At 42.9% G+C, this 26,257-nt stretch overlaps 1 protein-coding gene across 2 annotated transcripts in view; it reads right to left on the bottom strand.

Moving 5' to 3' along the window:
- The window catches only part of PPP1R14C (protein phosphatase 1 regulatory inhibitor subunit 14C), a 52,634-nt gene extending 27,035 nt beyond the window's left edge, over positions 1–25,599 (bottom strand). Inside the window, exon 1 of one of the 2 annotated variants that reach the window (XM_063391869.1) lies at positions 25,157–25,599. In XM_063391869.1, the coding sequence (XP_063247939.1) occupies positions 25,157–25,441 (285 nt within the window). In that variant the 5' untranslated portion in view covers positions 25,442–25,599. The remainder of the gene's footprint in view (positions 1–25,156) is intronic. The other variant, XM_063391868.1, reaches the window with a different exon arrangement.
- Between the last annotated feature and the right edge of the window lie 658 nt (positions 25,600–26,257).

The raw sequence follows: 26,257 nt of genomic DNA, 5'->3' as shown, positions 1-26,257 counted from the left end.
GAAGAGACACAAAACAGCTCTCTGCTAGTTCCAAAATTTTTAAGCTAAATCTCAGCAACCTCAGCCCAGTTTCTCCTCCTAGAAGAGCTGGCATCAGGAGTCAAGGTTAAACAAGTAACTTTCCCAAGGCTCCAATCCTGAAATTCAGAGCATGCCAGGCACCATGCTAAGAGATGCTCAAGTTCATTAAAAGCTGCAAAAATGTGAAAACAGCCAGTATCATCTGCACTACACCAAGAAATCTTGTGGTTTGCATCTGAAAAAAGTTAGAAAATTAAAAAATATGTAGCAAGTATATCAGGAGAGCTGGGATTGCAATTGAGTATCAACTCCTCAGCCTTTGAATTCCAAACAGGAAAACCAACAGCATAATTCTTATTGAAAGGAGTGCTTAACAAGTCAAATTTCAAAATACATTCTTCTCTTCACTAAAAATGTTGTTGTCATACAAACCCTGAAACAATCTCAGACACTTTACCTTACATGTACCTCCAGATAGTACTTTGATCCTCACAACAAAGATGCTCCAAACAAATAACCAAACAGAGTTGAAGTCTGGTTCAGCAAAGAGCACAAGCTTTGCCACATTAGAGGATGTGGTTACTGGCAGTATGTACAGCTACATCTTGTTTTGTTCTGCTAAAATCCACCTCTTTGTACTACAGTAGCCTCTTTGCCTACTTATCGTGTAGGGGTCTTACTCTGAGCTATCTCCAGAGCTGTTTTACCATTTTTAAAAAATTCCATCATGCTTTGCTCACAGGGCCACAAGGAACCAAGCTATGCCTATGTACTGCTCCCTGGCCAGAGAGTGGCTAAAAACAACACATAACCTGCTTAGCACCACACCTAGCTACAGGAGCTAAAATTTGTTTAGGATTAAAAATCTCAGAAAATCCCCCTGTGGAGAGGTTAAAAGCTTAAACATGTCTTTCAGGCCCCATAACATTGAAGTGAATCAGAAAAATACTGCGATTAGTTTTTTACTAAAGTTTTTTACTTAACAAACAAACTGGGAACTTTAGTATACAGTCTTGAGATGATGTCCATTGAGCTGATTCCCCTGTCTCTACAAGCTCATGAAAGGCAAGTTTTGAATTGTCTTCCTAGAAAGCCACCTTTGTGTTCACAAACAAAGTATTATTAGTTAAGTCTTCTGACACCCAGAATCTTTACAGGGTCCAAAATGGTGCTCATCTTTAATATCCTGTTTTGAGCCACCTCAGATGAAAGCTGGAGACTACACCAACAGCTTTTGGATGGATCGAACATCATCTCACTTGGGTGCATTGCAGTCATCATCACTAGACATTCTTCAGGCAGTACTAAATCTCATTTGTGTTTGCAACTAAGTGCCTGTCACAGTAGGGTTCTAATAATGGTCACTTTTTCTTGCAAAAGGACATGTAACAACTGCCAAAACCTTTTTAATAAGTTTTTTGGCATCATTCAAAAGCTGCTGGCAAGAGCAATTAAGGAGTAAAGAGACAGACCAACGTTGTTTTTCTAAATTACTTAATGATTTGTATAATACAGGCTCAAAATTTCTAGATCTTGAACTCAGCCAATACAATATATTTACAGCAAGGAGCCAGAACAGCTCGAGCAAGCCATCAAGTGAGACTAACAAGTGTTGTCCTTCTGGACACTACTAGCTGGTTTATTTACCAGGTAAATTCCTGGATTCACACTTCAGAGGCTCATTCCTGAGTCTCGTTTTCCTTTAATTGTCTTGCTTCTTGGAAACACTTGCAGGTTAGCCTTCTCCGTTTTTCACCTTCCCTGCTATCAAATACACACATTCATCACATGACAACTAAAACTCATACACACTAAGCCACTTAGTGTGTATGAGTATGTAAAGAGTAAAGAGTCATATCTAACTCAGGAGCAGACAACTTCCAGAACAATAATTTCATCTGGTCAAAATTATTTATACTGGGCAATACTTTAAAGTTAAACTACAATTATTTTTTTTTTTAAACCAAGGCCCAGGGCTCACAAGTTGGGATTTCTCTGACCTGGCTTTCTATGTCTACCACAGGCTCTCTATATCTACCATAGAAATAGTATCATGCCCCACTCCTGGAAGTGTTATGTCCCATCCTTGGATGTGTTCAGTGCTAGGTTGGATGGTACTTAGAGCAACCCAGTCTACTGGACAGTGCCCCTGCCCACAGCAGGGATTAGAACTGGATGGTCTCTAAGGTCCCTTCTAACCCATTCACTGACTCTATGATTGAGCAACCATCCATCTACAGTACAAAGGGAGCATCAAGCACTTCAGCACTGAGGTCTGTACCTCAGCAGATAAATCTTGCCAATGGTAGGTCTCATATAAAACAAGGAAGACCTACATCCTTCAGCAACAGGAGTAGCTGAAGTTCACCACTGCTATTTTTGATCCTGAAGGCAATGTACAGCATCACAAATCTGGAGAGAGTGCTTTCCTTTGGACCATGATAAAGTTAACCAGTGGGTCAGGACATGGGACTAAGGCCAGACTGTCTTAAAGGCTGGCTGATTGTCTTGCTCATAATGCTTGACCAAAAGACACATATTACAAACCACAACTAATGTAAATTTGATGTTTCCATCTGTTACACTGTATTTTAAGACGATTATTTTACTACCACATCAAAGTTCTGAAGATGGGCACTACCAGCTGGTTACCTTGACCATCTAAAAAATGTTAATTTTGGTGACAAAAAAAACCCAAAACCAAAACAAACAAACAAAACCTCACAACCGAACAAGTCAAACATTCAACTTGGACAGATTTTAATTTACTCAACATAGTGTAGTAGTCTGTTCTGTAGAAAATTATTTTCTACTTCCAGATACCAAGAAAAGGAACTAAAACAATCTGAGCATCCTTTCTGCTCCAGATCTTAAACACAGTTCAGCCTTTTAACTCTAGTACATCTTAGACAAAGAGCTGACTATTTTGCATTCTTTTGACATTACTCCACCTTTGAAATTAAAGATGGAACTGGAAATGCAGGAGAAGAAAAATTCAAAGAGTTAAACACCGCAACTTAAGATAACAATGGTAGGTGTGAAGGACAGCAGTGTTCTCACTGACACCATACTTAGCATATACTCTAAAATCCAGAGTTTCAAGTGGCAGTGGGCAGTGACATACACATAAGAAACATAACATCATTACCCTACAGGGCATAGCCGAGGAACTAATTCCAAAGAATCCAAAATAAAGTCCTTCAGTAGAGCTCCGTCTTATTTGGCCCATGCCTACAAAACACCTGCATATAAACCAAATACCTTGAGCAGCCTATTTCTGTTCTAGGGACAAAATGACAGCCATAAGCAATCACATGCCTTCCGCAAACACTGAGTCTGACCTTACAGGCATGACCGTACAGAACTGCTGCCATCAAAATGAACCAGAAGCACTCCTGTGCATTTTTGAAGTACCAGTTGTGTGCTAGTCTATGTCTGATACAGAATAGCCAGTACAAAGGAACTCTGAATTTGAAGTATGATGCTCTGTTAAACAAACAGTAGAGTTATTTTTAACTGGCTAGTTCTTTTACAAATACACGAAGTCTTAAGGTTTGAAGCCCTCATAGATATTGGCCTGGACACAAACATGTTAATGAGGAAGACTCCTATAATCTTTACTCCTCCAGATTCTCACAGGGTTTCTATCTCCACCTACAGGGTTTCTATCTCCACCTACAGATTTTGTCAAATGAGAGATATTTCAGGAACACTAGAAATTATAATCAACTCTCCAGACATGAAACTGCATGAACATGCACAGAGAATCAGGTGGAAGGAAGGTAATAAGATCAAAGTCAGGCACTCCCTTTCCCTCCCTGAGAAAAAAAGATAAGAGAGACGCTCCATGCTGCTACTGTCTCATGTTTCTGTTGTTTTCCACTTTAAAAGATTTCAGTTGTCAAAGTAGTTTTCAGCACAAACTACATCCAGTGCATCCAAAAGAGTTGCCTTCCACAAGATTTCTTGCAGACGAAAGCTGGTACTCCCAGCATACCATACAGGATCACTGGGGTGTGGGCAAGCGAGGTGGTGGATCTTTAGGTGGATCATTTTTTCTGTTGTTTGTTTGTGGTTTGCCTTTTTTACACTGTGGCACACCAAAGAGCAATGAAATGGCACATCAACAAAGTAGATCCAAGGAATGACTGGTAACTTGACAATGTTTCACATCAGTGTGGGACTTGTTGCTAGCAAGTAATTTTCTTTAATAAAACTTTAAAGTGAATAGTCCTCCATAAACAAAAAAAAAACCAAAAAAAACCCCAAACAGCCACACCAAAACAAAACAAAGCTAAATCTGCCCATGATTACTCTGTCAATATCCAACAAAGGAGCTACTCAAAAGAAGGCTGTGTATCACATCTGTGTTTAAATTCCTCATGTTCTTACACAGAGCAGAAACAATGACATGGATTGGGAAGCACCAGTGCTAAGGAAGTGTGGGTTTCCTGTAATTCACGGCTTCTCAGATGCCCAAATAAAACCTTTTCCTTTTCAAGAATACAACAGATGCTATAACAACTTACCTGTGTGGACTAACTGCCAACTAAAAAACTACGTTCTTCTCTTTAGTTAGGATGCTCAGAGGGTGTGCAAGTTTTGTGAAAATAAGCAGCTTAATTCCACAGTTATCATTGTGTTATGATATCATTATCTCTCTGGCCAATTTCAAGCTAGGGTAATAAGAGCATGGCAGAACACACACACAGACAAATTTTTCTGCCAAACATTTCTAATGTGTCATTTTAGCTTAATAAAGGGAATAAATAAACTTAATGCCTTTAAAATGCAGCCAACCCTGATCTAGTTACAATCCAAACTCATATAGGCCAGAGAAGCAGCTTTCAGGATTTGTATTTGAGTGAGGTCAGCAAGCTGTCCTGAGCTTGGAAAAAGTGTTTATGCCCATTAAAAAAAAATTAAAAGTGCTCCTGTTTAGCTTGTAAGTACCTTGAAGCAGTTCAGAAGACTTCCTGCAATGGAAGAGGACCTGTTTAAAACTGGTAGTGGTAAATCAGTGTTCAGGTAGCTCCAAAACATCTTTTCCCTCCTCTCAAATCAAAAGCCTGAGCTGTAGAGGACTCTCCATGCATAGTCATGGTTGCATGCAATCGCTCTGTCCAACCTACATTACCAGATTCCTTTAAAACTCTTTTCAGGCGTTGTAAAGCATGTTAGCATACCACATTAGCCACAAGCTGCGAGGGATGTACATTTCTTTAATATTTTCTCATATCAATGAACAAGGAAAAAGAACAAACAAAGAGTAAGCATAATCAAAATGACAGGTGGATTCTGAAAATCACTTCAGGCTATAGCTAATAATAGAATACCCAGTTTCAAATTATAAGTTTGGATGAGCCGACTGACACCGTCAAATTCTAAAGAAACACCAGTTCTTTTCCAAGAGCTGGTCAGGCTGAGTGAGCATATGAAAATACAGGAGGAGAATGAGAATTTTTCTCATGCTGTGATTGGCCTGAATCCAAGCTCCTGGATAGACTTTTTGCTCCAACTAAGCAGAACTGGGCTGCACACATATGCAACCTCCACAGGCAAGCTTTGCTTCAGCAAACCAAATCAAAGCATTTTAAACCTAGCTCAGAGAGGGCAGCGGCTGGCACAGGGACCTACCAGTCAGCACCAAGTGGTATCATCAGCTCCTTCCCTCTGACCTTCACTTGGTGCCAGTCTTCTTAACCATTCAAATGACCGATGCAAGCAGAGTTTAAAGTTCACCTCACCACTTTGAGAATGTCTTCACAACAAGCATATCTAATCATGAGGAATTCCCCCAGTGCAGCAAACACTTTCCATCCCTGCATGCCCCTGTTTATTGAACTTCACTGTAAAAGCAACAGCTAGGAAATGTCTGACTCCTCTGGCAGAGGGCTTAGAAAGCTTGGGCCATTTATGAGGTCTCTGTCTGCTGGTTCAAAGACAACATACAGGATTGGAGTAGTGAGAATTGTTCTCTAAAGACAAAGAAGGAAAAAAAAAGGTTGAGATGTTTCTAAAGAAGCTACATTTGGACACTGTTTGAGGACCCTGCTTTCTCATTACTGCCCAAAGCTGCCAAATACCTACTTTTAACCCTTCTCAAATTCTTCCAAGTCCAGATGGTTTGGGAGACAGAAGATGAAGCAACCCCCTCAAACGCATCTTCACAGCTTGTAGAAGATATGTGTAAAAGACACTGTACCCATATTCCTCCCACAGGCAGGTAGCTTAGATAAAGCACAAATGGTTCAGCTCTGCACACACGGTGCCAAGCACAGAGGCCAGGACACCAATAAATCCTACATTCATAATAAACAGTGCTGCTTTCCATAACAAGAGGTCACAGAGTAAAATCCACTGAATATGGAACGGGTGTTGCAGTCCTTGCCTGGTCATTTCAGCACAGCAAAATACAGGCAACCAGGTAGCAGAAAAGAGGCTAACACAAGCTTTCTGGCTGGCCTATGGATTACAGAGTAAAAAGAAGGCAGTGGAACCCATTGCCAATCACTGCAATCAAACATACCTGATAACCCTTTGTTTAAAATCCCCATTACCTTCAGCTGCAAGAAGGAGATAGCTGTGCCAAGAGTATTTCTATATTTATTCCACTTTAAAAATGCTGAAGATGCTTCACATAATGTCTTTGGCATCTACCACTGAATAAAAACAAGCCAAGTCATAAGATACTTTGTAAAACAAAAATATTCAAAACCAAAGTACACAAATTTACACCACCATTTTCCAAAGGGATTAAACAATTATGTAGTTAATTAGAAAAATTAGGACATCAGTTTCACCTTGTTCCTACACAGACCAGAACTCACTTCCTGCTGTGATTTCTGCTGTAGATCTGGGTAACTACTTATGAAAATACACTAAGAAATGCAGGTTAATTTTTCAGTTCCCTCATGCTGTTGTTCTTAAAAATCAAACAAAGTACACACAAAGAAAAAATAACTACTTTTTATAACTGAAAATCCATGTATGCACCCAAATAGGGAATATTCATATGAAGCCTGAAACACTTCAGATGGAGGCAAAGGAGAAATAATAGCTGGTTGAGCTTCCAATCTACAGATTGGAAAGATTCCAAATGTACAGAGAAACAAGTTGCAGATAAAAATTACCAGTCACTCAGTAAGAGCAGCTTGGTGGCTTACGTTATCTTTACATTCAATCTGGCTTAGGTGAGAAGACCACTGGGCCAAAGTTTTACATCAAAGCACCTGCACACATTGCTCTAGAAGCCAGGGCAATGGTACCTGTCTCATTTAACTTTTTTATTCATGGAAAACTATTCTGGCCTTCTTGTAACATTTTGTTTTATAGCAAGTCAGCTGTCAGCTTTGGACTTTACCCATGCATTGCTCCAAACGAGCTCCCACTCACTCACCTAAGTAGTCAGTCCACCTTGCATTCAGTGCTCCACTCCCAGCCACCCTGGCCTATTTGGAGCTACAGGCAAAATCCTCACTGCTGCTTTCTTGTGGGTTAGTTCTCTTCCACCTTTTGATGATTATAGCCTTTGATTTCAGCCCTAAAGCAAATTCAGTTATTTGATGCTTTCCCACAATATCTTCTCCCCTTCCCCCTCAAAACATGCTGCAAGAGCAGACACGTTCCCACAATTCCCTGGGAGATAAAAAGCAGCTCAGTTTAATGCAGAAAAAAAGCCATGGGAATAAGACACCAGCAGTCCTAGCAACAGGCATATGGGACTGAGGTACCCAAGTGCACAGCAATCCATGCTGCTTACGAGTGCGCCGCATCCAGGAGCCCAGGTCAGGGCACATGCTCTGCACTTGGCTGCGTTCAACATGCAAGGCTGTCCTGCACACAGAAGAAACATGCCAGCTGAACACCAAATTCATTTGCATACTACAAGCCTGCTACCCTGCAGAAGTTAGCAATTCACAAGGAAGTCTGTTTCTAAAGAGAGTGAGGAATTCCACACTTAGGAAACAGGAATTACAAATGGTAAATGGAGATGGTCCTACAATTAAACACAGCTTAAACAGATTAATCATTCCAACAACCTTCCAGTAGGATCTTACCATGAAGTATATGTGTCACGAAGTGATTGTTTCCATCTGTGACACAGAGGAAATAATTAGCTAGCCCTTAGTGCTGAAGCTTTGTTCATTAACCTTTGAGTACTTCAGATTGTGCCTCAGAATTAAAGCAATATAAATATTTATCTGGGAAACAGGAAGAATAAAATTCTCTATGAGTCAAATGAAAACTAACCTCAGTTTTAAATATCTGTCTTCCAGTTGCTTGACTGTCCTCAATCACACAGCCTCAATGTTACATTAACAGGCTTCTTCCTTTTTAATTGCATATATTTTTAATCCTGGCAGTTAAATGGATCATTAGGATTGAAAATGTTCATCTCTTTGGAAATAAATAGGATGAAGCAGAGTAAATTTTTATTTTCAAAGCTGCTGTTAGCCTGCTGATAGTTTTAAGGTACCATTAACACAGCAGCAGCTTACATTGCTGCAAAGAAACTATTATCCAACAAATTTAATCCTTTTTTTCGTACCTTCAGGAATCTCTGCAGCAATCTTTGCACGTCAGGTAGCACTCTAAATTTTATGAAGATACAACCAAAAAAATAATCAGCTCCTGTATTTCCTGTAATTTTGTGTTACCTACCACTGCACTGGGATGACAGTGATGGGGGGAGATTGCAGGGCCAGCTTCTGCAGGAATAGTGGATCAGATACAGTACTCATGCCCTTACCTTCTTTTCTCCTTGTAACACCTCCAGCCAGCCCCCAGTCCCCAACACGACTGCAGGGCCTCCAAGCAGCATGGATGGACTCTGGGCTTAGCCTGCCCCTCTTCTCCCTTCCTGTCTCCTGCTCTGCCTTTTACAGCTATTTCAGCTTCAGCAACAAAGACTCTGTAGCAGGCAAAACCTTTCAGCATATCAAACTGCTGTGATGTCAGGAAATTAAAATAAGAAATGCGGTTTCAGAAGTTGACATTTAAATGGGTTTCATGGCTGAACAAAGGCACTTCAAAAACCAAGTTTTTACATAAAAACTAAATTAATGGTGCAACACACACCTTCTCATCAGGGTTCATATGGCCACTTTGGTTATGATAACAAAGCTGGGTCTGCACTGACCTCTTCAAACGCTCAGTCATGACACACACGTTAACAGAACCCATGGCCCCGCATTACGGTCTGCAATCCAGACCTGGAGCGCTCCCTTCAAGGACAAACTTCCTCTATTTGCCCCCAACAGCTTTAAGAAACACCCAGTCCCAAAGGCTCCTATAAAAATGTAGGCTAAAACAGGCTCTACCCACAGGCAAGCCAGCCCAAGACACCAAACTCAAGAACCTGGACCATAGGGCCGTCCCCACAGCCCCCTTGCCAGCCATGAGCCCCTGCCCCAGCAGGGCCAGCTCCCCACAGCCTTGCTGAGCTGGACCCATGGCCCAGCCTGCCCTTGGCTCAGCCACAGGGCTGGGGCTGCCCCAGTGGCCCAGGTTGCCTGCTCCTGGCTGGGGGTGGGACAGGCCCTGGCTGCCATTCCCTGCCCCGGGCAGCTCCCGTGGGACAGGTGTGGCTGAGCGTGCTGGGTGACTGCGGCAAGGCCCCGGGCGCTGCAGTGAGGCCCGTGCAGCACGGCCAGAGCGCTGCGTAAATCAGCTCTGAAGAGCAGACCTCCCACCAAAGACCAGTTTTGCAGATGTTTTTGGCAGAGGCATTCCTAGCTGAGCTCATGCAAGGAACATCTCCTGCCCAGCACTGGCAGCCACACAGGGCTGCCACTGCTGCTGACCATTGGCCAGTGACAAGTAGTGTCCCTGAGGGCTCAGTGTAACTTTCCTGGTGATCTGGATGAGGTGATTGAGTGCACCTTCAGTCACTCTACAGATGACATTAAGTTGGGAAGGAATGTTGATCTGCTGGAGGGCAGGAAGGCTCTACGGAGGGATATGGGCAGGTGGGATCATTGGGCTGAGGCTCAACAAGGCCAGGTACTGGGTCTTGCACTTGGGTCACAACAGTCCCATGCAGCGGTACAGGCTTGTGGAGAGTGGCTGGAAAGCTGTTCACTAAAAAAGGACCTGGCTGTGGGTGCTGGTCAACAGCAGCTGAACCTGAGCCAGCATGTACTCACGTAGCCAAGAAGGCCAATGGCATCCTGCCCTGGAGCAGAAATAGTGTGGCCAGCAGGACAATGCAAGTGATGATCATCTTGTACTGAACTCTGGAGAGGCCACACTTCAAATCCTCTGTTCACCTACAAGACAGCAAGGTGCTTCAGCATGTCCAGAGAAGGGTAACAGAACTGGTGAAGGGTCTGGAGCACAAGTCCTACAAGGAGCAGCTGAGGGAGCTGGGGTTGTTTAGCCTGGAGAAAAGGCGGCTCAGGGAGACCTTATTGCTCCCTACAAGTATCTGAAAGGAAGTGTTGGTCTCTTTTCCCAAGGGACAACTGACTGGGCAAGAGCAAACAGCCTCAAGTCTTGCCAGGGGAGGTTTAGATTGGATATCGGGAAAAAATTCTTCATGGAAAGGATTGAAACAGGCTACCCCATGAATTGGTTGAGTCACTATACCTGGAGGTATTTAAAAGACGTGTAGATCTGGTACTTAGGGACATGGTTTAGTGGCAGATGAGGCAGTGCTAGCTTAATGTTAGGACATGATCTCAAAGGTCTTTTCCAGCCTAAACAATTCTATGATTCCACAACCATCCCCCTTTCCCAAGAGTGCCCAGGTTTTTCTTCCCTCACTGCCAGACAACCTCATGAGCAATACCATTGCTCTTCAGCTGCATTTTTATCACAAGTCAGCTCCAGCACGACTGCTGCTCTACACTGAGCATTACAAGATTTGAGAGGGGAGAATTTGTATGTCAGAACAGAGGAGACAAGAAGTCACACTCCTTTTCTTCCAGCTTCCACTCCATGTCTCATTTCCTGCAATATCTCCAACACAATGTCAGAGTCATGCCAAACGAGAATATCTTTGCATATATTAATTCCTCTCCAGTAACACACAACCTCCACTTGCTATTACTCTTCCCCTTCTCCTCAGACTTCAGCAAGCAAAGACTCCTCATCTACAGCAGCAGAGCTGAAATCCAACTGCTCTGCACACAGCTACCCTGCAAGTCAGTCTCTGCTAACGCACAGATGGCTTCCCTTCTTTTGCCTTGTCTATATATGTCGATGTATTTTGTCTTCCAGAGCAAGAAACTACCAGGCAAGGCTTTCATGCAACTTTCTTAAAGTTGATTTGCTAACTGACCATTTGAAAATCAAAGCCAAAAACAAAACCCACATAAACATGGATGACTCCTAAAAGTAACAATCATATGACATGAAAAACAAGCCAGTGTGGGAGGACAGAGTCAGACATACTCGAACTTCACTGCTTTTATGCTTAACACTGCAGCTGTGAAAATGAAATGGGAAGAAATATGCTTTTTCAAGGCATAGCCAGCCAGTCTGCTATAGTGCCTCCAAAATTCATCCCTAATTCTCCTGTTCAGTGCTATGGAAATAATTGCATATATTGTTCAGGTTTTGCCTTTTTGTAGAAAAAAAAAATTAAGGTCAAAAGGATGAGAAAATAGTGGTATTCTGTAATAAAAGCAGATGCCATAATGTGACAGGGTGAACAGGTCACATCAACAATAATGATGGAAGGCTGCAAGTTTTTAACACTAACCATCTGTATCAGAGGTAGAGGACTAAAATTAAGTAAGTGTTTAGCTGAGTTTCATGAGTGGAAAATCTCCACTATTAAAAATTTGCCTCATAGCTTGTCTTTAAGAGGTACAGAGCGCAGAACATCAATTCAAACCTATTATTTCATTTTTGCTGTAGCCAGCACCTCAGACCTTTAGACCTAGATATGCTCCATAAGAAAATCCTTATGGCCATGAACAACTTATCTTATTAAACACCTATCATCCCAAAACTGTCTGAGGAAAAGCCATCTACAAAGACTGTTTCATCTATTGGCAATAGGTGTGGAGTAAGGAGGTGACCGTACAAGTGAACCTGAAGACATGTGCCCAGCTCTGATGCCCAAATCTGATGATTTTTTGCATCTGATGATGTAAAAAAAACACTGGACAAATGCTTTAGAAGCATTTCAGTACATCACATGTCTTCAGAATTAAATCAGACCATCTGCCCTTATTGTAGAAATACCAGCAGTTGTTGATAGCAACCATATTACTTCTCTCTCTATCCACCTCCAGTGGACTCTCCAATACTGGCACTGCTTTAAACATTAATCAAATAAGTCCTCCTAAAATACAGAATTCCAGCTCTTACTTGTCCAAGAAGCAACATCTAGAGTAAGAGAAGCAAACTTAGAGCAAGCTACTGACAATCTCATTTGTCCCTAGAACCCCTGACTTCTGAAGTTCTCTCTTTCACTACTGTGAATATTTCTGTGAGTCTTTAGTAGAGAAAGACAAAGGAGACAAGTTCAGTCGGGGAACTTGAGGGCACAGGAAGAAAGCAAGCCAGAAGAAAAATTACTTGTATTTATCAAACTGGCACAAGCAAGCCAGCAGAATTTGGCTGAAGAGAGACGTACATCTACACACCTGGATCTGAAGTACATGCTAGTGAAAGAAATAACCTGGAAAAACATGGAGACAAGGCAGGCAGCCTACTATACACTTTACACATGAATACTGTCATCTCTACCTTAGTTCTGCCTCTCCAGATCCACATAACTTTCCACTTTCTTCTCCAATCTCTTCCCACCTGGCCCTGATAACCCAGCACTTCCCATTGGTTCAGAGGCAGTGGATATTCTTCTACTGCCTATTGCACAGGCAGACAGAAGCAAGCTCTAGACAAGAGCGGTGTATTTGCTCTCCACTAGTAGAAGGTGTGGTGTTTATGATAGCTAGGACAAGGGTTTTTTAAAACGTCACCAATGACTCCAACTTCTCAAGCCCTTACATTTCAGAGCAGTTCTCAAGGCAGGAGATGTGTCCTTGTGGTATGCATTTTAAGAGGACAAATTACCCTAGCGCCACAGGCAGTGAACACGCGGATATTGCCAGCAGGTGGGAGTGTGGGCAAGACACAAAGCAGAGCAGTTCTCTGGGATGCAGGCCATTGCTACTAAATGATGAAAAAAAGGCATCACACAAAATACGAGGGCAAATGCCACAAGATTCTGAATTTTGAGAACCCTCCACCTCATTGAGCCCATAATTTCGATAATTAAAGTCAATCCTCTGCTACATTGGCTGCAGCTCTATCATCTTTAGCACAACATAGAAAAAAAAATTCATTGGCAAGATGATGTGATTACAGGGAAAAGATTTTACAATACCAAAATGCCTGTTCCTCCAAGAAGGAACTGCCAGTCATAGAAGAGTATACCAGGCACTCTGTTTGTCCATAACATTAATTTTAAAAAAATTTAGATCTCCACTCATTATGCAAAGAACTTTGCATTCTGCAACTTCAGTGTCACTAGTAAGCATAGAGAAGAAACTGATACCCAGTCACAGACTTAATTTAATTTTCTTCAGTACTAACACTGCTATTTTGCTGTTTTCATAACTGAACTGTCAAAACAACTTCAACTTATCCAAATATATCTAGAACATGCTGGTTAAGGAATTGTTGTCTAATTTGTGCATCTCTACAGAAGTCTAAAGGAATCACTAGAGTGTGAAACTGCTAAATGAAGAAGAGGCACTGATCACAGACTATACTGAGCAGGGGAAGAGAAGCATTCAACACTTCCTAACCATACCCATAACACAGATTCAATCTCAATAAGACATTTGTTGAAAATCAAGTGCTGTCTCCAAAACAAATGCCTTGTGTTCTCAATACAAAAATAGGATATGCTAAGTCTATGCCTGGATGTCACTTCTGTTAAACAAAACACTCCAAAGCAGTTAGGAAGGACACATAATGTTTTTTGTCATCCACTTTCACATCAAGCAGAAATAGTTTGGTATTAGCAAATACATGTTGTACACCAAATCACTGTAGTCACTCTTGAAAGGCACAGAGCTTAAGCCACCAGGCTTAAATGTTGCTTGATGACTATGCAAGTGGAATGACTTTCCACATAGTAGTCACAGGACATACCTACCTTCTGCAATGCACAAGAGCAGGTCACTCTCCATCTCCAAGCAACAGAGGTGCAGCCGACTGCTTCCCTGCAATTTGTACGTAATTCTGCCTACAGCAAGAATGCAATAACGACTAGGACCATGACCCACTAGGTCAAATTTGAAAGATTGATTGCTTTTTTCTAAGAGAAGGTGGAAAAACCTCTAAGGAATATATATTCCATGAAAAAATTTTTGATCAAACCAGGTCCTTTGCAGGCTGGGAATTTCGGCTAAACAGTAGTGCAATTAAGTAGGTTTGCCTCTTGGGGCACTTCAAGGATTAATTACTCCATCAGATTGTTTGAAAAGAACACAAGGAAAGAGCACGTGATATAATGAGGCCTCTAAATGGCTCTCCTCATCTCAGTTTCAGCAGCCCTGTAAAAACAGTCTGTTAGTCTCCAGTATTGATTTTCTTTACACTGAGAAGCTGCGTGTAAATTGACTTCTGCAATAAAAGTGATACAGAATGGGTACATCAAGCATCTGACACACTCATACTCCTCTCACCACATTTTTGTCTTTTCAGCCAATTAAAGTGCTACTGGTTGGAACAGGAGACAGTTTTCAATCATTGTATCTTTAGCCAAAAGTATTAGGTCCTTTAAGATTTAACATGAAAGACAAGAAGTCTGTTTTCTGGGGTTTGGGGCGGGGTGGGGAGGAATGTTTTATTCAGTGGTATCAAAACAAGTGCACTCACATCCTGCAGAATCTAGAAGCAATGTAATCTTTTTGAAGAAATTTAGTACGCAAGAGATACAGAGAGTTTCTCATGGTTTGTAACAAGTCATTCCTCCAAGTGGTGCCTGGGCATAGCAGTGTGCTGTACACAGTGATGACTCTCCCTCCCCCAGATCCTCATTTGGAGCAGCAGGCAGGCCAGGGACTGGCACTCAATGCATTTTGGCTCTGGTCCACCGGTGTCAAGAAATATCAGCAGGAGTTCTAACATGCTTTAAAGCAGACACTCCTCTTCCCCGGAGGCCAGAGACACCATTCGGCTACACAGGCAAATCCCTGAACTGCAAAACATGCAAAAGTGCCTCAGGGATCTTTAAAATGAATTCGCAAACAACTCCAAATCCAGGAGGTGGCATAACCTGCTGTGACTATCCCACCAAGGTTTACAAAAAGAGAAAGGAGCTAAAGACTAAATAGGGCCCCTGCTTGATTCCAGTGCTTCCTCTCACTGTCAGATTCCCAGAAAAGTATTCTGCCACATAATCCTGCCTCCTTCCACTTGCTACATTAAAAGCACTGCAAACTACTAACCAAGATAAGAGCTAACAATTCTAATACTAAATGTAGTCGTTACATATTTTAAGGTGAAATCTGGTAAGAACTTTAAAAAAATGAAGATGAAAAAGTGTTCAGAGACATACTGGGGAAAAAAAAAAAGGCAGAAATGATGTTTAGGTGTTGCTGTTTACAGAACTAGTCCTGGAAGGCTCTGTTGCTCCCAATCTGAGACAAGACAATCTCTAGATTATACAGTGAAAGATTGATACATTGCTTCCTCATATAAATGAATTCTTTGGTTATCACAATTACTTCATGACACTGAAGCACATCTTCTGCCTAGGAGTTTGGGTTTAATAAACAAAAAGTAACTGGCTAGCTATAAGTAAGTTGATTAAATCTTTAGCTAAACAGACTAGGCAGTACTGCAGCAACAGCTGAAGTAAGAACTGGAATGTTCCTGGCTGCCAGTGAACTAGTTAGCACCAGCACTCCTTCCCCTCACCAGTTTCTGGACTCAGAAAGGATTCAGTTTTCAGTATCAACATAATCCAGATTCTAGGGAGCTTTGTTAATGTTTTAAGAAAGAAAAATAAGCAGTTTTACCTCAACACAGCTAAAATAGGAACACAAAATTTGACTATAAACCTAAAATGGCATGATTATTACCAGCATAACAAAACCAAAAAGACACAATTTATTCCAGAACTTCTAGATTTTTTTTCTGACCAAAAAAATGCACTACATGCTTCAGGTACTATCTTTTAAAATGTAAAGCCACCAACTGTAAAGGCTCAGGGCATTCTTTGTGTTTAAAGTGTGTCAAAATATTATACACCAGTCACCTAAAGTAGAACTAATCACTTCTATCATTCTAGACTTAATTTAGATATCTACTTCAAAAAAGTTATCATGAAAGTGCTAAAATAAGTTAGGATCTTAAACCACTAACATATTTTCTTAGGAGTGCTAATTAATTCCATGAAATTTTAGTAAGCATATTTCTCCCAGAGTCTGCAGATGTACTCAAAACACCAATTTTGTTATAAGGCAGCAAGTGGCCTATAGGAGAATCACTGTCTTAATACTTCTCCCCTCAGCTGTGGTCATTACTTGAGTCTGATGATGTCCAGAGTAGGAATAGGTAGTAAAGCACATTTACAATCTGTTTAAACTTCACCCCAGAGTGAAAGTCCAAGCAAGCTCATTCCAAGCAAGTATTGGTCTTTTGTTTATGTCTTTCTATATTTCATGGAAGGGATAGAAAAGATCATAGTGCCTTTAAAAGTCATTTAAATACATGAAATAATGTGGAAAGAAAAATCATATAACCAAGTTACTCCATTAAAAAAATATATCAAATGCAAAGAGCTTATCTGCAAGTAAGAAGGCAGACCATGTGACCTAGGAGATCCTTCCCAGTTCTGTATTCTGGAAAGTAATCCTATTAAGACAGTCTGGTAAGAGGATTTTCATTAGGCATTGATTGTGCCATCATTTGCACTTATGAAGTCCAACACAGAGGACTGAAGTGTGAGGTCCTCTCGTTGGCAGCATATTTAGAATGGTGAACTCTTCTGAGTCACCACTAGAAGTGTCACCTCTAGACTAGCACCACTACACACACTAGCCTTTCACTTATTTACCATTAGGCCTCTTAATGCCTATCTTCTATACTACCTTTGCTTTACAGTATGACACTGTATGAGATGAATGAATCATCTACAAGTGTTCTAATAATTAAAGATCTATAGTAACATGTGATGATTTTTCTCTCTAGATTTTTCTCTCTCTAGTGGATCTCTTGGATCCACTAGATCTATGCTACCAATAAATATCACATGGATTCAAAACATACAAGATGCCTTCTGGGGCTGCAATCTGTGTGTTCCCTGAAAATAGTTTAAGATGCCATGCTGAACTGGTTCCTAGAATAGATATCATGCTTCCAGGGTGGGAGGGAGTGGTGGAGTGTGGAGGGGAGGTAACAGTTCTGCTAATGAAATGTGATCCTCAGAATTAAATACTTATCACTTCAAAGAAGATTTGATTTGTTTCAGTGTGTACCTCTGCCCAAACAATTCCTTGTTCCAAGAAGATCTTTAACAGCCTAAATTTATTCTATCCTTTGAAATACAGTTGCACTGCTGCTGTATGGACTGCATACAATTAAGATTTTATACCCCTTCTCCAGCATTAATAAGTTCTAGAAATCTTGACTTCCATAATTCCATGTGTCACATGGGAGAGAGAACAGCAAAGGAAGCTGCTAATGTTTTACAACAGGCATCCAGAAGTTGTGGTGACAAAGATGGATGGTCATATCTAACCTGCTCAATTTGTGCTGTCAAATAGAAGTTTCTGGAGTTAGATGTAAGGCAGGGAAAAAAGAGAACTTGGCTTTAAAATACTGCAGGCAAGACTGGAAGAATGGATTGATATTGCTGCTGCTGCTTTATCACCTGTAGTGACAAGAGACAAGGGGAGCATAACTCAGACTGAGTGAGGTTAGAGGTGGGATAGGGTTTTTTTTCCCCATTGGTATCTCCTGCACTGTTAGAATATTATGTGAAGTATATACACATCATGTGCAGTAGTAAGCTCTACAAACCACATAGGGTTTTTTGGTTGGGTTTTAAGTCCCATTACAGTGTTTTTAAAGTGGCTGATAACCTGTTCTAAAGGGAGAATTATGAGAATGCAACCAGGAGCTCAGCCAGTCTTTGCAAGATATGAATCAAAAGAGAATGAGTTTAGGGTGGTCACGAGAGTAAACTATCACACTACTTTTTCTAGCTGAAGTAAGGCTTAATTTCAGAATTTTTTTTTTAGATACAAGACCTATTTAGAAATATTCCTCATGCCTTATAAGAGGATTCAGACATTCCATGAAATAGGTATTTTCCTCATTTAAACAGGGTTGGTTTTGTTTCAGGCCTTTGCTTCAACAGCAAAGGTTAGATCAGCTAACGCAAAGCACAGAGAATAAGGAGAGAGATCCCACTCAGTCATAACACAGGGTTGCAAGGCACCAACAGTGCTCAAGTCAGCCCAGCACCTTCAACAAAGCGCAATATAACCTGCTCTCAGCTATCCATGGATGCATCATCCATGTTGCAGTTTAATTGTGCTACAGGTACAGACACATCTAAGCTATACTCAAGTCCAAAAGCAATATAATGAATTTTTGTGATAAACCTGAATGGTAAAAAGGGGTAGATTAATGACCAGTTCCCCCTCTTCCCCTTCAGCTGTATATTCACTGCATGATTTATGGCATTATTTACCATTTATTTTTTTATCCACAGTTTTTCCATTGTATCGACATTTTCCCACTCACCCCCTCCTCTCCTTTGCGACCCTGGATAATCAAGTACCAGCTCTATGTAAAACAATTTGCCTAAAGGCACGAGAGTCTTTGTAGCCACAAAGATTAGAAGCTACTGTTAATAAAAAGTACAATTATAAAATCTTAAGTGATGTAAGCAAACAATTATTTATTCACCCTGTTATAAAACAACCACACCTACTGCTTCAGCAGAGACCAGTTGAATCTTGAACAGAGAGGAAATGGACAAAAAAATTCCTATGGAATAGCTGCTGAAAGATAATCTGCATTGTGAAGCTTTGAACTGGAAGTCAAGAATATTGCTGCTGATTCAGGTAAAACAATGAACCGTGATCAGTGCAGAAATGATGTCTAGACTAAACGAAATCAAATAGCAGAAAAATCATTTTCTTGGAATCATAGAAAGGTTTGGGTTGGAAGGGATCTTAAAGCTCATCTAGTTCCAATTCCTATACCATGGGCAGGAACATCTTTCACCAGGCCAGCTACATCCAACTTTAACTTAATCACTTCAAGGGATGAAAAGTTCACAGCTTCTCTAGGCAACCTGTTCTAGTGCCTCACCACCATCACAGTAAGAATTCCTTCCTAATACCTCATTTAAGCCTGCCCTCTGTCAGTTTAAGGCTGTTTCTCCTCGTCCTCTCACTGCATGCCCCTCTCAAGCTGCCTTGCAGGCCCCCTCTAAGTTTCCATGAAGCCTTCTCTTCTCCAGGCTGCACAATCCCAACTCTTGGCTTTCACAGGAGAGATGCTCCATCCCTCAGTCATCTTTGTGGCCCTCCTCTGGACTCACTCCAACAGGTCCATGTCCCTCCAATGCTAGGGGCCCCAGAGCAGGATGCAGTACTCTAGGTGGGGTCTCACAGGAGTGAAGTAAATGCTGAAGAACTGTCTCCCTTGACCTGCTGGCCATGCTGCTTTTTATGCGGCCCATGACACAACTGGCTTTCAGGGCTGCAAGTATACAGCACCAGCTCATGTTGAGGTTCCTGTCAACACCCCCAAGTTTTCTGCTCAGGGTTGCTTTCAATCCATTCTCCACCCCACTTGTATTTGGGTTAGACTGCCTCGACCCACGTGCAGAACCTTGCACTTGACTGTGATGAATTTCTCTCCCTGAATTCCTTTGCACTGTTGTACACATTTTGCATGCGAAAAGAAGGCATGTTCAGCAGTAGCTGAACAGTGCTCCATTTCCTACTAGAGTAGGGTCTTTAGAACTTAAGACAAGATTAAAGAAGTTAATTTAGAAACAAAAGGCTCTGGCTTTTATCACCATCAGGTGCTTGCTACCCTCACAGATCCTTAAGCACACTCCTCTGAAAAGAACTGCATGCATTTTACAAGGCTTGTTTTAAAACAATACGCATTTCTTAGGCTTCCCATTTTCTGCTCTTGGGATTCAAATACCTTTCTGTGGTTGCTACATGATAGAATAAGCCTTTGCTACACCTGTGTTGCCTGTGTCCTTTACAGGTCTCTGATGACAGCAGCCCTTCAGCTGACACAAATATGTTGTACAGTACCCCTGCCCTCAAGAGAGGACACCAAAGTTCATACTGTACAACATGGAGATCTGTAAGAGCTGTTCAAAATAAATAATCCAAATAAATTTCTAATCAATTTGGTGAACCTACAAGTACTTTACTCCAATGCATCTAAACTGTAACACTCAATCTCCCAAAGAAAGAAATCCTTTATTATGCCTCCTTTTAACTTGCATTTTTTAAAAGACGTGACATTCTCTCTAGTTCCCAGATCCTTCTCAGCCTCTTTCCATTTCCAATCCATTGAGAAAGGAATCCACATGCAATTACCATTTCAGAGATCTTAGTCCAAGTTAGAAGACTATTCAAACAGTGAGACTGTAGGTAAAAGTTTGTTTCTGTAGTGTTTTATTCCATGGATTTTCTTACCAAATGCCTTTCTGAGAAACAAGTAATGAATTTCAAATATTATCTCAGTAGAGCCTGAGGCATCAGTAATACTTAATGTTGCCATCAGGTCCACATCACCACATAGCAGCCTTAGCAGCATGTTGACCAGGCTGTTTTGGAAAAGACAGTGTGTGCGGAGGGAAGTATTAGCATAACCCAGCAACTTCAGGAAGACAGAGGGTGTTCTCCAGCTCTGCAGTCACTGAGCAACCAGGCAAAGGGAGCTCTTGATCCGTGCAGGACTGAGTTAAACTGCTCCCTACCCTCCCATACCCCACTGCCAACATGAAATCCCTTACCCACTTCAATGCTTCATGCTACGCTTGTCATTGCAGCATCTGTACCAGAAGACTGAAGAAAATCTAACATATAACAATTCTCAGTTTGACATGGATTTGTACTTTTAAAGGAAATGCCTGAAGGGCCTTTACGGGCAGCTGTTCCAACTGTATTTTTTTGTACAGTGAATTTTTAAACACAGTCTCAGGGTATTTCCATTCCTGGAATGGAAAAATAATAAGCTTGGACACAACACTCTGGTACTTCCACACCAACATCATATCCCCTGCCAAGCACTGACTTCCATACATCGCTAGACATACTCTAATAAAATAGTTGATTACTCAGCTAAGCTCAGCATTATCTCAGAGAGCAAGTCTTGTATTTAGCTTTTAGAGTGCAAAGTCTAGGGGCTCATTTGATTTGCACATGCAAATCTCTACATTAAAAAATATTCAGCAGCAAACCCATAGCACAAGCAAAATCTTTCTTCATTACTGTGCAAAAATCTGTGTTCCATTTACAGCAAATGCTATAACTCTACATAGAGACAGGACTCCAAAGCACAGAAATTCACCTGCAAAATTGAATGGTTTCTGGAGACAAGTCCACTGGTCTCTTTTTTTCCATGTACAAAATTATACAGGTTTGGCAGGTGCACACAACATAGATTATGTATCTGGAAAACTGGTCTGTCGCCCCTTTTATGCTGAACTAAAAGTTGCAAACCATCAGGGAATGAATAGTGATGATGCAGCATTGTTTTGGAGTTCTTAACCAATAATGAACTTAGACCAAAACACAAAGCATCTGTGGAGAAACTATTTTTAGTACCAAGATACCTAATAAAGGTCAACACTGATACCTAATAAAGGTCACCTAAGATACCTAATAAAGGTCACCTAAGATACCTAATAAAGGTCACCAGTTCAAGTCCTGCAAATAAGACATTACATTTTCAATATACTAATCTGCAACTGTAACCTCAGTTTCAGCATTCACAGAAACCAGAACAAAAAGATTATAAAACTTTTTTTTTTTTTTTAAATGAAGCAGTCCCAGAAGCAAACAGCCAGTCCAATACTCACCTGAAGCACCTGACCTGAGTACATTAGACTGACAGGTTCTGGTGCCAAACAAATCCTGCTTAAGTCTCTCTGGTCCTATTAAAGTTTTCTGCCTTGATAACCTTTACCATTCAGGTAAAGGGTCTTTTATCCCTAAAGTCTGCATCATGTGGAAGTAACCTTTCTAAAGCTAATCTGTGTGTCATATAACTGAGGTCTTCATTTAAAATGGTCTCAAATAGCTCCTTCTAAGTCACACCCCCTACACCCTTATATTGCTTAGCATCCAATTTTTAAAACTAAACAGGTACCAGTAAAGACAAGATCCACTAGGAAAAGAACACAAACAAACCTGTCTCGTTATTTCCCAACCTCATCTCCTAAACTTTGTCGCCATGCCAAGAGAGGCTTATAGCTGACTTGCAAGTACTTGAGAGACTATGAGTACATGTTTAGCTTTGAATAATGGGAGTCTTTCTGCAAGTATCCACTTACTGATGAATCTCAGCATAATAGCAAACATTATTTAAATGGAAAACAGAGAGCAGGCACTACATTTATGCAGTCCCATAAAGAGACATGCAAGTCTTCTTCCAGACTTTCAGTGCACCATGCTGCAAGCACACTCTACATATTTCTGCTCTTCCCAGAAATGAAGTGCATGGCTCCTTAGAAATAGAGCTCTGAATCAGAACAGCAATGAAACACTGATATTGGTTAGCGCTTCCACAATTAAAAATTCAGTGGCTATTTCTGACAACCTGAAAGATTTTAGAGCGTTACAAAACTTAAATGTCATTGCATTGGGAAGCTATTGTAGATCTTCCACAGAAATTGAAGTGAGCAATTCCCAACCCCCTCTTAACCTGCCCTCAGACAGGGTTATTAACTGTCTGCATAGGTGATTAAATTTCAGCCTGAGAGCTACATCTCTAAGCCTAGAAGTAATTCAAGCAGATTCAAGCAAAGCATCTTGCATTAAATTGCTATTGTCTTTAATCACTGCACTCATCATACATCTAAAACTTTATTCTGATAGCATATTAATAGCTTGACCTTTTCACCATCATCTGTGCTGACTCTGGTAGAGTTCATGCATAATAGCAGAGAGCAGAAGATGACTTAAACATTTTGCCCTTGGCCTGCAAATCTAAAAACATTTTGTAATGTTAAACCACTTTTCCTCCTAAAAGTAAACTCAGAAACCAAATCATCAAACAAGTTATTTTTATGCAGCTACATATGGTCTCCACCTTAATGGAGATCTTCTAAAGCAGACCTCCTTCTACTTCAGTTGGAAATAAAGAAAAGAATGAATGATTTTCCTCCAACAATACTGAGTTGAATACTGTGAAGAGCAGGAACAATTCATTGGGCTTTGTTTTGGTCCTGTATACCACATCCTTTCTTATGAACAAGTTCACCTGTATGTCAATTTACCCCTTTTGAACAGTGAGAGTCAAACCAGAGGACAGATCCAGCAGGCCAGATACTAAGTCATCAGCTTGCACAAGCACAGAATCATCAGTTTACCCAAACACCTGTAAACACTTCCGGCCTCAGAAAAATCCTCACAGTCTACAGTCTATGTGGCCAAACAAGTCATGAGACTGGAGAGGCAAGTCACACCAAGATGAAGACTAAGGACTGCTTGTTTTCATTATTTTTAACTGGAGTTTCCATTTGTATCTTTCCTTCCCAGAGCTCATGGATATGAACAGTTAAGGAGGCTTAACTTGACACATGCACATTTTTAATGTGTCATTCTAACAAATTTGCCAATAAATTACTTTTGACATTAAAGGAGTTTCTTTAAACATTTGTATTATGTGTGTGCTAGATATTCCATCCAGGCTATTTATATTTTCACATCCATTCAAGACATCCAAACCTCAAAGACTGTCAAGCTCCTGTCTTCCTAGCTCCAGCATGCTGAGGAGTGAGATGTTGGCTCCTGGACATGCTAGCTGCAAAATTCACATCTGGCCTCAGCAAATCTCACTTCAGAAGTCTCTAACAAAAGTGAATCAGACTACTGATGGGAAAAGTATGTGCGAACCTTAGTTCAGCCTTAACGTTTTCATCCTTTATAAGAGTAAATACCCGAGGTGAAAGGGAGATACGATCCACTGGGGATTAGAGGTCTACATTTTTAATGAAGCTTTGACAAAACTAAGTACTGGTACTACCTTTACTTACAACATCGTTATCTCCGCAAGGAAGACAACAGTTGCCATTCCTTTGAACACTCCTGAAACATCCTCCTGCTCATCAGTCCTCTACAAAAGACAATTCATTCTGGCAACACTCGCTCTACGCCCAGAGTAACCGAAAAATAGAACTGATACGCACAAATCAGGTACACACAAGCCCCCAGTGTTTTCGATTCTCGCCCTAATGATCTCCGAATTGCCCACTGGGATTTCCTGGCCAGTATCTCCCCCGCCCCGCTAGGTCGGGGTAACGCAAAGCCACGATCCAGAGGGGAGCGCACCCGCACCGGAGCCTTTCCTCTACAACAGCGGCCCCCGCACAGCGCCGCTCGCTGCTGCCGCTCGCCCCGTCCCCGGCACACCGCTCCGCTCTCCGACCCGCCGCGCTCCCGGCGCTGGGCCGGCTCGCAGCTAGCGGAGACTGACACCCGCCCAGCCCGTGGAAGGCGCCTCGGAGCCTCGGTCCGCCCTGCCCTGGAAGGCTGCGGGAACAGCGGCTCCCGGCCACCAGCCCCGCGGGCGAACCTCCTGGCATTCCCGGACCTGCCGCAGCCGCCGGGCCGCTCCCCGGAGGAGAAGGACCCTTCCGTGCCCGGCTGTGCGGCAGCCACCGCCCGTCCCCAGAGGGCGGTCCCCTCCCATGCACCTCGGGAGGGCACGGGGGACACCCTTTCTACAGGACGTGGGGCACCTTTCACCACCCCCGGAGGCGCGGGGCAGCGGCGGGGTGGGGGCGGCGGACCGGGAATGTCATTTGGAGGTGGCGGTGACAGCGCTTCTCTGCCCACCGCCGAAACGCGACTCGGGGCAGGCGGAGGATGGCGGGGGCGAGGGAGGCAGCGGCGGGCGAGGGGACGGCGGCGACAGCAACCGCGCCGGGGACCCCGCGACCCCGGCCCCGCACCTCGCAGCCGTAGAGCTGCCCCAGCTGCTCCACGATCCACTCCTCCAGCACCAGCCGCTTCCGCAGCTCCTTCCGATCGTATTTCACCGTCACTTTCCCCTGCTGGTGACGCCGCTGCTGGACCTGCACCACGGCCGCCGCTGCCGACACCGAGTCCTCCCGGGAAGAGCTGCCGGAGGAGCCGCCGCTCCCGCCGCCGCCGCGGGGGCTCTGGAAGAAAACGCGGTTGCCGCCGCCTCCGCCCGCTGCTGCCGCCGCCTCGCTGCCCCCGGTCGCCACCGACATGCTCCGCTCCGCCGCGGCTCCCGCCGAGCCGAAAGGCGCCCGCCGCCGCTACCGCCGGGCCGCAGCCACCGCCGCTCACGCGTGTGCTCCGCTCCCCCGCACCTGCCGCTTAAAGCTTCGCATGGCACGGCAGCGCCGCGGCCCCGCCGCCGGGGGTGGGCCCGCACCGGCTGGGGCGGGGACACAGGAGGGGCTTGTGGCGCGGCTCGGCTCGGCACGGCGCCAGCAGGTTGGGGCGGGGTGTGGAAGCACCCCGGGGGTGCCGCGGTGGAGCCTCCGGGCTGCCCCGGTGCCGGCAGCACCTCGGCGGAGGCGGAGCGGCTGTGCCCGCGGCAGGGCGCTCCTCGCCGGGAGCGTACGCTCGCTGGGTGGTTTATGACTTTGTTTTTTTCTGTAAGGAAATTCGTTATTGCACCGTCACGCACACTATATATGCATTTATAGACATTGCATACCTGCAGCACTAAAACGCTGAGCGTGATCGTTTTCTTCTCTTCGAGGTGCGTGTGGGCGTGGGTGCGTGTGAATGATTTCAACCCCAACAGCAAATATTTCAAGCTATCAGCAATCAGTGTAAAAATTAGCCGTGTGGAGATGGCTTTCTAAAACACCCAGGTTAGCATCAGTGCTTTCAGCAGCTCCATGTCTCTCAGGAGACACCGACTGGAATCACTGATGGCCCACCCTGCACACCAAAGTGTGCCTATGACTGCAAGTGAGCAGCCAGCATAGCACAGGCGCTGGTTCGGGGCGCCAGACCATCCCCATTAGCAAGGAAGTTCACCTGTGACAAGGGGCAGACGTCAGCCTCTTGCA

The sequence above is a fragment of the Prinia subflava genome, chromosome 2, assembly GCF_021018805.1.
Source record: "Prinia subflava isolate CZ2003 ecotype Zambia chromosome 2, Cam_Psub_1.2, whole genome shotgun sequence".
Classification (NCBI taxonomy): Eukaryota; Metazoa; Chordata; class Aves; order Passeriformes; family Cisticolidae; genus Prinia; species Prinia subflava.
Note: the sequence above shows the minus strand (reverse complement) of the source record. Positions and strands in the feature narration are given on the sequence as shown.